The sequence below is a fragment of the Xiphias gladius genome, chromosome 13, assembly GCF_016859285.1.
Source record: "Xiphias gladius isolate SHS-SW01 ecotype Sanya breed wild chromosome 13, ASM1685928v1, whole genome shotgun sequence".
Lineage (NCBI taxonomy): Eukaryota > Metazoa > Chordata > Actinopteri > Istiophoriformes > Xiphiidae > Xiphias > Xiphias gladius.
Window position 1 is genome coordinate 12437341 of NC_053412.1, and position 12792 is coordinate 12450132.

At 41.7% G+C, this 12792-nt stretch overlaps 1 protein-coding gene across 1 annotated transcript; it reads left to right on the forward strand.

Moving 5' to 3' along the window:
• The first annotated feature begins 207 nt into the window (after window positions 1-207).
• cobll1a (cordon-bleu WH2 repeat protein-like 1a) lies at window positions 208-8944 on the forward strand. The gene is made up of 10 exons (XM_040142586.1): window positions 208-609; window positions 1349-1510; window positions 1771-1972; window positions 2234-2507; window positions 2935-2976; window positions 3060-3151; window positions 3299-3490; window positions 3661-3760; window positions 5992-7306; window positions 8199-8944. The coding sequence occupies exons 2-9, from the start codon at window positions 1419-1421 to the stop codon at window positions 7287-7289; spliced, it is 2292 nt and encodes a 763-aa protein (XP_039998520.1). The 5' UTR covers window positions 208-609; window positions 1349-1418; the 3' UTR covers window positions 7290-7306; window positions 8199-8944.
• Window positions 8945-12792: the final 3848 nt, after the last annotated feature.

Here is a 12792-nt window from a genome sequence, read left to right on the forward strand (position 1 = left end):
ATTTAGTTCTAAATTTAATTCGGACATAATATACTTGAACGCCCTTTAAACGGTGTTTAAATATATGTAAATTGACAAGCGACGACATGATTGAATCTGTACGTTCAATGCAGGTTGAGTTGAATCCGGTACTGTAACACCTCCCCTGCACGCGCGCGCGTCGGTGTCCGCGCGCTGAGGGGGAACAGTGGCGCGCGCGCGCGCGTGCGTGTCGACGAACACGGGAGCACGCAGCTGTTTTGTCGGTACGCTCCGGTGAACGGCCAAGCTGAAAATACACCCAGGGCGTCGACTTTAATCAAACTGTTGATGAAGAGGCTGCCCCCCGAGCAGTGGGAAAGGGACCGGGCAAGGTCAAAGGTGAAGACAGCGAGCGGTTAAATACCTTGAGGGGCGCCGAGGAGTTTCCCCGTTTGACCTAGACGGCGTCAGGTCAGCGTTGGAAGTTGCTCCGTAGATTTTCAGGGAAACTTAGCAAAGTCGGGGAACGTCGACGTGTGGTTTTAACTCCGTTTTCAACGACAGCGTGGATGCGTTTTTCGCGTCGGGACAGTGAGCTTTGTCAGATTTGGATGGCCATGTTTCACGTTTGAGGAAGAAGCTTCTCAGGTAACCCCTTAAATTTGCCACAATGCATATTTGCCTAAGGAGTTTGGCTTGGAATGAATAAATGCACAAGTTAGCCTACAACACTGGAGCTAAGTTGAAGAGTGTATCTGTGCCAATACTAACAACAAAGAAATACCTCTAAGTTTCGCTAATAGGGCTCTAAATATGATTAAACTGTGTTCAGCAGAGCACAAGCGTTGAGTAGATTAAGAGTCTGATTTACTGTACAGTGAATTAGAGCTGAAACAATTCCCAATTACTTAGTCAATGGGTAAAAATTACAAATTAAAGAACAACCACTTTGATAATGTTTGACTGTTGGTTGGACAAATCGATTTGAATATGTCAACTTGGTCTCAGGACAATTTTTCACTATTATCTGGCATTTTATAGACCGAATAATTAGTTGATTTAATTGAGAAAATAATCTGCAAAGTAACTGATAATGAAAATGACCCTTAGTTGTAGCCTCATAGTGAATAGTAGACGTTTAGGTTTTCCCTACAGTATGGGAGTGAGAGTCAGGCCTTCAGATCTCATTTCTGAAATGTTTTAGCGCATCTGTAAGACATTTCACATTGACACCAAAAGTCAGGCAGGAGGGATGCGGTGTATTTCACTGTGTGCTGTTCCTGCAGTGATGTCCTAGACAGCATACATTTTCATGGTTTTGGGTGTATGAGATTTATGTTTACTAATGGTTATACATTTAATTACTGAAATATCTGTTACCTCTCAGGAGGTTTACCTGACATTGGGAACAGCATCGGATCTTGGGTGGCCCCTGAGTTCCCTCGAGGTCCCTCGAGATGGAGGAACAGGTGAATCCACTGGAGAGAGACCACTCCCTGTCTGTGGTTCTGCCAGGGGGACTAGAGAAGAACACCACGGTGCATGGAAGGTGGGCTATATTAGAGGCGCTTTTTTTTTTCCTTGTTCTTTTTTCTGTACAGCAATTTCCACAGTTAAATGTACATGAACATTGGTGGTATGGCCTCTTTGTTCTTAGCAAAGTCCTGGTCTTATTACAAACTTGGTCTTGTCTACTGCAATATTGAGATCCCTAATCAAGTTCATAACATCGGAAGATCATAAGATTTAGGTTCATTACCGTTATTTGTTTTCTTCTGTAATTTTCATTCCATTTTCTCCTCTTTCTAGTAAACCAGTGATGGACTTACTGGTGACCCTTTGTGCAAGTTACCATCTGAATCCGTCTGACTACACTGTCGAGGTTCTCTCGCCTAACAAGAACAACATCCGCTTCAAACCAAACTCTCCTATTGGCTCACTGGAAGCGGAGAAGATTGTGCTGAAGCCTAAAGGTGTGGAGGAAAAGATCAGGAGGCCATACGTGCCAGAGGTGAAAATTGACCAGAAAAATGCTTTGATAAATTTAACAGTAACGACAATTACTAAAAGAATAAGAAGCATCCTTCAACATCCCTTTTAATCACATAGTTTATACTTTACTGTAGTATTATCTGTAGGCCAATTACACAGTATATGAACAGTAAACATAATTTAAGCCATAACTATTGAAACTCAGTATTTATCTTGGGGTATTTTAAGTAGAGTCTCATTCCACAGTTGCATGAAACAAGTGGAAAATTTCTCTTTGCAGGCGACTGTACGTCTGTTGATCAACTACAATAAGTCCCATAAGGCTGTGGTGCGAGTGAATCCCAGAGTGCCCCTTGAGATGCTGCTGCCAATGGTGTGTGACAAGTGTGAATTTCAAGAAGCAACTACCATCTTATTGAAAAACTCTCAGTCCAAAGAGCCGCTGGACCTTACCAAAACCTTAAATGACCACGGAGTGAGGGAAGTGTTTGCCAAAGATACAGCTGGTAAGGAGCCTGATGACCATCAGCACCAACCCAAGACACCTGAAGCAGGTATGTTAGAGGACCCAGTGACATGAAAGCTTCTACTCCAAAACCTTATGCATTGTATGTCCTACTGAATAGTTTAAAAATGAATTAAGTTTAAACTCTGGCCCTTATTGTATTCTTCTAATGTCATATGGACACTGCATTGACAGAGCTGTTCATGCCCAAAGATTTTCAAGCTACATTTCTGAAGTCTTGATGTATAGGTCAAACCTAATATATGGTAAAAATACAGTATTTCATACATTTTCTAGCTTGCATTTAAGGTTGGTAGCTAAGTGTCATTTTGTAGTTTTGGTGCTCTTACCAAACCCTCAAGAATGTCTGAGAGACATTTCATACATGCGATATATATGTGTTCATTCTGTACAGTCTGACCTGATCCATCTGTGTTGGGAAATAAAATAATGGCATTGTTCTCTCTCTGTAACAGCTGTCACACCAACACTGGTCATCTCACCACCTGCACTAGAAGGTAAAACACAAAAACATTCATGCACAGTCTCAGTATTAGCCACCCTTCCTGCTACATATCATTTACTGATCAATTTCTTGTAGATTTTGCAGACCTGCCACAGAAGGAGAAGAAACCGAAAGAGAACACAGGATTCCTCAGTTTATTTAGAAGAAGGAAGAAAAAACCCGAAATGGTATGTTGACAGCTTGTGGGAGATATGATGTCAACAATAGTCCTGTTTGCAATGTCTTTAGCTGAATAGGATTCTGCTTAAAAGCATTCTTCAACACTGCTCTACAGTACTAGAGCATGTGTGATCAGACCATTTTCCTCTTCGTAGGAAGGGGCAGTGAGTGCTCCAGCGTCTCCTGGTCTCGATAAACAAATGGCAGTCTGTATGAATGTGCAGGATGTTCCCTCTAACACCCTGCCGGCAGATATGCCCAAGAAGAGGCGAGCCCCCGAGCCGCCCATGGCTGCATCACAGAGTGTCCCCAACAACCTCAGCACCTGTCATCTAAGAGGGCCACAGGTAGGTTGATGGCAGGGAGGAAAATCTTGTTTTTGTTGTTCTTCTTCAAACTGATTTTAATTTTCGGTTATAATTTTCATCGCTAACTCTAGTCCCTGGGAATAGGGGGAAAAAATGGGAAGTGCAGAAAAATTGGGACACTCTCCAGTAATCTCACTGTCTTTCTGTAGAGGTCTGCAGAATCCACCTTAAGGAGTACCAAGAGAAGGGCCCCACCCCCTCCCTGTACACACACACACCAGGAGCTGCAGGCAGACACACAGGTTGAAGGTAAAAATCTGCACTGATGACTGTTGAGCTTTGTTTCAGAGAATTTACTAAAAGCAGAGTGACGGGACCCAGTTTAATGGTAAGGATTGAGAAGCAGTGCAGCCAACACTTCTTTGAATAAATTGTAAAGTGTATTAAGTCTTATTATCCACTAGTTAAATGAGTTAATATTGGCTGTCCAAATGCTGCCTGATCCGAGACGCAAACTTTATTTTGCCATCTAGTGGTGATTGTTGAGGCAGCATCACTGAAATAGAGGCAGAGATGAAATATGCTAGTAGAATAATCCCAATTGACCTTTTACAGTATTTCAGTGGAAATCAAATGGGTTTAGAGTGGGGTGAATTCTTGTATCTGCAAAATCCTTATGGCTTCAGTCAGTGCCACACAAGGTCAAGAGAGATTGAAGTTAGATCAAGATTAAAATGTCAAAGTGAATAACATCAAATGGAAGATTTAGCAGTTAAATCCTGCACAAAACGCAGCTTTTATCAGTCCGAACAATTTAACCCTGTTCAGGGCAATTAAAGTGACCCAGAGCCTTGTTCATAGAACATATTGGCTTCAGTCTGTTCCAAGATAAATCCCTCCTTTGTCCAAGCATTCATTCCCCTGTATTAGTCTGTCTGATATACTTTTCCCTCCTGGATTGTGGTTCTCTTTGTGCATGGCTCCTTTTTACTGATCTGCTTTCACAGACTTGAATGGACAATGGTCATTCTGTTATTAGACATAGGTTATTAGGGAACTGTAATTGTTTGAGGAATACTTCATTGTGCAAACGGGTGGCATAGCTTTAAAAAAAAAAAAAAAAGTAGTTTCAAGCACTTTTTCTTTTCTGTCAGTGTTCTAATTATCAGACTAAATTGCCCTCAGCAGTGTCAGTGTCTTGGTTCACTCCCTTGTTTTCTTTTAGCCATGATAGTGCAACCCACTGCTGAGTCAGTTCCAGGCTGAAAAACATCTCCCAGCCAGGAGTTGGTGATCATTAATCACACTCCTGGTCCTCTTACACTAACATAATCATGGTCTGTGAAAGTTCAAAATCAAACTTCCATACAAGACAGTGCCTGGGAGAGAGTGTCATACTCATCAAACTGGCTTTTGCTTCAGTGTGAGACTTAATTGTAAAGGTCTTGGGGTCATGTTTGTTTAGGACACCTTAAGACTGAAGAACGCTGCCCTAAAGCCAAGCTTTTTCTCCTCCCTGCTTACAGACTCTGTGTTACCTGAAGGGGGTGATTGAGGGCTGCTGCTGCTGTCTCCTTTTCCTCTCCTCCTTCCATCATCCCTATTCTTCCTCCTCCATCCTCCTCCTGCGTTGACCTCTTCTTCTCCTTCCCATCTTAGTGGCTTTTATGGATGTGTGTCACTGTGGCCTTCTGCATTTAAATGTTGTTTATTTGTCCTGTTTTAAGTTATTGTGCTTATCTGCTTTTGTGAAATTCTGTAATTTTCTTTTTTCTCAAGTTTTGGTCCTTTTTTGTGTGTTTATTCTTTTCATCAGTTAGATTTAGTCGACTAATTGCTGTGCCTTTTTAATTCAAAACAGAAGCCACATCAACATTAATATTTGGTAAATTTAGTCATCTCATTTGGCACGTCAATAAGCAATTATTTTTTGAGGCTCTTTTGTGAAATTATAAATGTTCTCTTTGTCATAATCATGTTTTTATGTTACATACTTATTCCTTTCTCTACTATATATTAATATCTATTGTATAGTAATGTTTAGCTATATGTACATTTGATTATTATTCTTTAATCTTAATCCTTCTGCTAATTACTTTAGACATTATGCTTTAAAGGAAAATGCCATATGATACAAGTTTATATGCAGGATTTTTCATTATTAATTAGCATTTGTCTTTTTGTAATAAAATTGTGAATATTTAATTTAACTTTAATACTTGATTTCATTTAAAAAAATCTGTTTTTATGTCTCTGAACATTTGACAAAAGTGATTTAGGTTCAAAAAAGATAAATTAATACTGAGAATTGAGCCAAGTATTGCCTGTGTTACTTCATCTGTTTCTTATATGTTGGGATATTTACATGATAAACATATTTTTTAAAAATTTTAAATGCACATTTCCATTTTGTGTTTACTGTGCAGAACTTCCATTGGAAATACATCAATTTACAGGTTTACTCTGTAGTTTCTAAACTACTTTGAATAGCTCAGATGAAAAACTGTTTCCACGATGCTAAGTCTTTCCTGTCTCTCCAGGGACTGTAGACTCTCTGAACACTCTGGAGGAGTTGAGAGAAAGTGATGAGTCAGACTCTGTAAACCTATCACTCTCCCCATCTTCATCACCACATCCACCACAGACACGGTCATCGTCATCCTCATCCTCCTCCCGTCCATCATATGATCCATATCTTCCTTCATTTCGAGGGAAAGATTTATCTGATGCCCGCTGTGCTCTTGCCAAAGTCCTGACATCCTCTGTTTCCAAAGGAACACTGGTCAAGCGTTTGAGGAATTCTGCCGCCTTCCCAAAATTATACAGTGGCCCCTCCTCTATGTCCATGACTCAGAGATGTCCAGATAATGGGGTTCTCTGTGCTGAACTTGATTCTGTTCTTAAGTCCAACTTCTCCTCTAAGCCTGAGTGGGAGGATCCTCTACAGAGGAAGGTAAAGACAACTTTCAAAGTGGTTCCCTCGAAGAAACAGAAGTCCCATGACCCAGAACTCGCTCTTGATGTCCCAGAGCAGTGCCAGGTAACAGTAGAAGAGAACCCTGAGAGTGAAGCCTCTCCTGAAGCTACAGATAATCATACTGAGACTGAGGAGGATTCATATTCCCCCGATAGATCAGACACTGAAACACCCTTGCCTAGTCAGGAGCTCTCTGCTCAGGAGATCCAAGCCACTGACGGGCCAGACTCTCCTCCACCTCCACATGATTTAGATAGTCAAGACTGCACAGGTTCACCTCTTTCTGAGGATGGGGACAACGATGAGGGGCAGAAAAAAGAGCAGGATGAACCTAAAGTCACATCTGAGGTGACAGCAGCTGTACTGTCAGACCGCAGTGATGAAGAACTTACCAGTGATTGTCAGAACAACTCGGAAGATCAGAGTGAATTTCTTCTAAGCCCCAGTGGACAGTCTGTAAGTACAGACATGGACCAGTGTGGCTCATACACTGACGAGAAGGAAGTTGAGGAAGAATTGGTACAAGAAGAAGAGGACGACAATTTCCCTACCCCTCCTCCACCTGTCTTCTTTGATGAAGGCATAGAAGTCATTGAAGAGGGGCAAGAGGATACTACCACTTCTTCTCTGCCATCTTCTCATCCAACAAGTCCTACCTGCAATGGACAGACCAATGCATTCAGTGAGGGCCGTCAAGACGAGTCTACTTCAGCCATGTCTGACCAGTCTTCAGCTGCACCAAAGCCTCTGGACAAGATGAGCGCAGCTCCATCCAGATTTGCACAGGCAGTGGCATCTCGCCTCAAGAGTCACGGGAAAGCACCCCAGTGGTCCACACAGTACACTTCCCTCACCACGTAGGTCTACATATCAGTATGGTAAGTGCCATTGACCAGCTGCTCTTGATCCTATTGTGGTTTTAATGTCTTACACAGGAGTCTAAAGTCAAAGTTTACACCAGTCAGTCTCCCAGGAGAATGTGATCATCTAAAGTGCTGTTTTTAGAGAGCTTAAAGGCCCTTACAACTAGTTTTCTCTTACAGCTTCTTACTATAAGTGATGGGCCCCTGATTAACACACAATTTCCTGCTACAGTCTTGGTTATTTTGTTTGTTTTGTTGGTGCTGTTCTCACTGGTTTGAATTGGGTTGGGCTCAGTTGGAAAAAGATGACGTCATGTGTTTCTGTGCACCAATCAGAGTCTAGCGGAATTTGAATGAAAATATGATGACAGTTCTTCAGGTGTTTGCTTATGTTGCCACCACCGTCAAATCAAATCTGATCAAACCACACCCACGCAGTCCTGACGAAACAGATTAGCTGAGTTTTTGACCGTTAAACTCTGACTAAATAACACCTAAGGATGCTTTTTTTTCCAAAACTTTAACTGTGGTGTACTTACAGTACCTTGTCTTGAATGTTATATGTTAGAGAGAGATACTTAAGATTGAAACCATATTTTCAGGGCCTTTAGGACACAGTGGCTGTGTCCAAAATCACTTTCTTTCACTCATTCACTACTCACTATATAACAGACTCTCAATAGTTTACTCAGTGGCGAGCAGTAAATTTAGATATTTGATGTCATCACTGACAGGTGTAATCTTACAGGAATCTGATTTTTGCATATATGAAATACAGTATTTTTCTGAACGATTGATGTCTGACTGGCCATGACTGTGACAGTGTTTGCCGGAGGCCCTTTTAATTCCCGCCTATAGAGGAAAGCTGTGATGTAAATATTTGTGTTTTGAATCTCTTCTGCTGCAGGTGCCTGACTGGCTGGAAGAGAGGATTCACAGCCAACTGAGGACACCACATTCAGCACGTGACCTCCAAATAACTTAATAATTAAGACAAACTGCATCCGTTTTCTGACAAGCAACTGACCTGGTTTTTTCAAAATATGATCGTTTTTATTTTTTAGTGCAAGACACCATGTTGTCTTATTTTATTTTGGACTTGATGTTCACAGGTTGAACATGACCATTTTCTGTTGTGGAGAAGGCCAAATGTACAGGACATGAGTTGTTGAACTAACAATGTCCTGTTTTTTCTTTACTTCCTTTTAAATGTTCATTCAAGATGTGCCAAGGCGGACATAACGTTGACGTCGGAGCTTTTTTTGTGTAAAACAAAAGCATTGATGTAATTGTGATTATGGCTTATTCTATGTTTGTGCCGGAATTTATTTTCTCCCTCAGGATGTACATTTTTTTTTATGTTCTCACACATGAACAATGCAGTAAAACTCGTGAACTCTATTTCAGACTGGTTTGCTTTTTAGTCACCAGGTGGCAGAAGAGCATTGTTTCTAAGTGAATATCACAGCAGTATCCATTTGTGAGGTCTTTTTTATCATCTGAATTCTGATGGACGTATCCCAATTTTGTATCATTTTAAAATAAATAATAATTACTGTTGTTTTGTATTTACTCAGGAGCCATGAATAAATAGAGACAAAACATTATAATAACATTTAAATTCAAAAGGTGTCTTAGAGTTTTTCCTGGATGCTATCTCTGTCTGAGAATCTATATCCATTTTATGGACATTTCAAGAATTAAAAAAAAAAAAAAAACTACATGCAATATTTAATGGGGACATGAGAATTTCCTGCATTTCCAGAAACAAAAAAAAAAAAAAAAAAGATCCTTGTTGGAAGCTTCAGTTTCCTGCCAAGCATTTCAACACCTTCCTGAATAAACTCAGTCCACTTTGCTCACATGCACACACTTTAACGGACCCATACCTCAGGGCAATACTGCATAGCTATACTTGGGTGCCAAAAGAATCCGCGCTACTATACGTATTGATCCAGCCCTGGCCTTCGAGGAACAGCAAGGAGTTATGCGAGGTAGAGACCTAGCCAGAACCGCCCGTGGCTAAACCTCCTTGTTTGCCAGGCCTGGACTGAGTGGGCTTGCTTCAAGACTTTTTCTCTCTCTCTAACACTCCTTGCTCTACCTGAGGAGAGAGGAAGAGCAAGGGAGAGAGAGAGAGAGGAGGACGGGTTGCTGGTGGATGATGGGAGGTGACCGTTGACCCTGTCGTGTTTCTGCGGTGCTCCCCCCAGAGGGGGCGCCCGGCCCTCAAGGGCACAGCCGTGTCACACTGCCGTTGTCATGGAGAATGCCATTACCGCCCCTAAGGGAGAGGGCCACATCTAACGTTAAAAAAAAAAAAAAAGTCTGTGGAAAGAGAAACACACACACATGCTCGAGAGAAGCTCTTTTCCTGCCCAAAGCAATGATATCCAATGTAAGTGACAACTCTGGCATTATCCGTTTTTAGCAGTGAAAGGTTGAATTTCAACCTGAGCAGCATTGTTCATGATTATGCAGACACAAGAAAAGCTGGATTTATAATGCAGCGTAACGTGAAATGCTACTCTGTCATGTACATTTATAATCCAGCACGTGGCACAAAATGCTAACAGCACCGATGGACCTTTGAACAACAGCAGACGTCTACACAGAAGAGGTTTTGTTGATTAGGGTCCCGGGAGACGAGGTGGAGAGTGACATGGACAAAAAAGGCTATTCTAAATCCTGGAGGACACTTTAGTCACATGAGCACATCCTGGTTCAAACTATTTAATGAGGAGGCCGTAGTGTGAATGCAGGATCGCTCAGTCAGTCGCTGCTGTTAAAACTCCCGCACCTGAACAAACATGGATTGTTTGGCCACAACTACCCGGATCCTTTTTCACGCTTACATTGTGTGTACAAAAGTGAAACTGAATACCTGGAACATAGATGGACACGCAGGACAGTCGATTGTCAGAAAAAGGAAATTTGTATTGTTTTTACTCATCCTTTAAACATACACATGAAGACAACATATTACAGCTGTATATAAATGTATACATTGGATGTGCCCACACTGTACAGCGTGCACCCATCTTACCAACCTGATTCCTGCCATGGAGACATATTATGACCACCTCAACCCCATGCACACAACCCCCCCCCCAATCCCCACCCCCACCCCATAGTCTTAGAATAAAATAAAAAATATGTATGTCATTACAGGAAAATGAAATTGCATAGATAAAAAAAAAAACATAAATAGATCAACAATAAATGAAAACAATAAATGAACACAAAAACATTTCTTTGATTTCACACATTAATATGATATTCTCTAGTGCGATGTGTCCTTCTTATTGCTGTTTCCTTACAAAGTCTGCAGAGGAAAAAATATCTATCCACTGAGCATCTGTTTCCGTCGCACAACTAAAAAACGGTCAACCTGTCATAATAATTTGGGGCATCAAGCTTTTTTTCTATATAAAGTAAAGGAGATGAACTGGAAGGTGCCTGTGTCCAAATCCATGCAACAGCAGGACACTCCCAGTACGTATGGAGAGAAAGGCGCCAAGGTGCTTGATTGAAAACAACGAATTCGGAAAAATTAGATCACCAAAGTTTTATAAGTTTTCTGGGACTTTAAATTAATTTCATGCGAGAGTTTGAAATGTATCAGTTTTTGATCAGGATTTTTCGAAGTATTCTTCAGATTGTTCTAAGCAGTTTGACATCAGTCATAACCACGATCACGATTTCCGATTCAGAGGTTAGTAAAAGGCCTAGAATCTCATGAATAGGCCTGAAATAGATGTCACAATTCATCCGTTTATCACAAAACAGTCTCGTTCTTGACAATCTCAAGTAGAACTAATTTGCCATAAGGTTGGGTGACTTAAGGCTCTTTTCAAACTGAAAAAACTTGGCTGACCCAGCAACTTTGTCAAACTGTGCAGCTCCCTTCGCTCCAGCAAGAAAAATCATTGTCTTCTGTCAGAATTCAGCAGTTACAAGAACGTTTCACCGAGGAAATTCGGCAAAGGCTGTAACAGTGCGGTGATAGGTCTCAGACCTTCTGCTAACGCATGAGTCAGACTCAGGATAGTTTCCTTGGACAAATGGAGATGACTGGCAGCATCCTCGCTGCTGTACTGTGCTTTTCCAACGGCTTACTTACTGCTCGCTCCACAAAAGCTGTTAGTAAACCAGAAATGGTCAGCAATGTTTCATGGACCGTGGGTCTTGTCCAGCATTAGCCTGGAGGCTGGGTAGCGTTACTGTCTAACCTGCATTAGACTAATCCAGTTAAGGACAGAGGAGAAAATTAAGACTGGCCTGACACTATAGACCCATTTGGAATCTCTCTGCAAAGTCCTTTGTTACCTCATATATCTGATAAGACATGGATACCTTCGGTTCCCCGCTGAGAAAAAATCGTATTTTACTCATTTACAACATGACTTGGCCCACATACTGTAGCCTACTGCGAATACGCACAAAAAAACCCCCAGCTCAAATCAATAACACAATAGCTGGCCCACACAAATAGCGGTAATGCACATTTATCATTTATTTATTCCTTCATCTCTTCATTCATCTCTATTTAGTTATCCATCAAATGTATCTGGCTTGTGGTGCGAAGATGCCCACGAGCTGGTAGAAGTCGGAATCTGATTATAAAACAGCAAGCAGGCCCGGGGTCTGCTTCACCGGATGCACTGTCTCTGCGTGTGTGTGTGTGTGTGTGTGTGCGAGGTTGCGCACATGTGCATTGTAGACTGCTACTAATATGTGTGTGTTTACATGGCACCTCGATGCTCGGGTAGAAATAATCAATAGATGAATCACCAAAAGCAATGTAGCCCTCCCCAGGCAGTGTGGTGCGGCTTAATGCTATTCTTTCCATTCACCTTTGGGAACGGCATCCATCAGGCCCTCCCCCCAAAGTGAGGCACGGTTGCCCAAAAACATCGCCAGTGCTTGAGGGGCTTCTTGGAAAGTGATGCAGGGAGAGCGCAGTTGACCTCTCACCTCCTCCATGTTTGCGCTCGTTTCCATCCTCTTTGGCGGAGCGGCAAATCACAGAGTTCCTGCCTCATTGGCATTGTCAGGCGCTTACAGTAGTGTTTCTCTGCATTGTGCTGGTGGTTAACTGGTTCAAATGTTATGGAAATGATATTTACCTCTTCTTTGATCCTGTAAACTGCAAACAGGCAGGCCTTTTTTTTTTTTTTTTCTTCCCCTCCCCTGGTTGAGGGAAGAAGGACTTAAAAAGGTGCTATAAATACAAACAGCAGGAAAAAATAGATATCCAAAACTGAGCGGCACAGTGTTAAAATCAATCAGATATCTGGATTCTGTACTTGAGCTGAAGCCTTTTAAATCATGATTCACTGTGGCTTGTACGTTAAAGGACACAGTGAAACCCTTTTGACATAAACCACAGAGTCGAGCCAGTTTGATTCATGATGCTCGGGCGGCACTATGCGAAATAAGCAGCTAGGAACAAAAGCCGAAGCAGTGTTTGATGGGTGAAACATACAGTAGACGGCCCC

Bases quoted from the DNA above. Each gene is read 5' to 3' on its own strand.
- cobll1a (XM_040142586.1), top strand. From the start codon at position 1,419: ATGGAGGAACAGGTGAATCCACTGGAGAGAGACCACTCCCTGTCTGTG. The intron at 2,508-2,934 runs GTATGTTAGAGG...TCTCTGTAACAG, and splicing joins ACCCAAGACACCTGAAGCAG to CTGTCACACCAACACTGGTC. The intron at 3,152-3,298 runs GTATGTTGACAG...TCCTCTTCGTAG, and splicing joins GGAAGAAAAAACCCGAAATG to GAAGGGGCAGTGAGTGCTCC.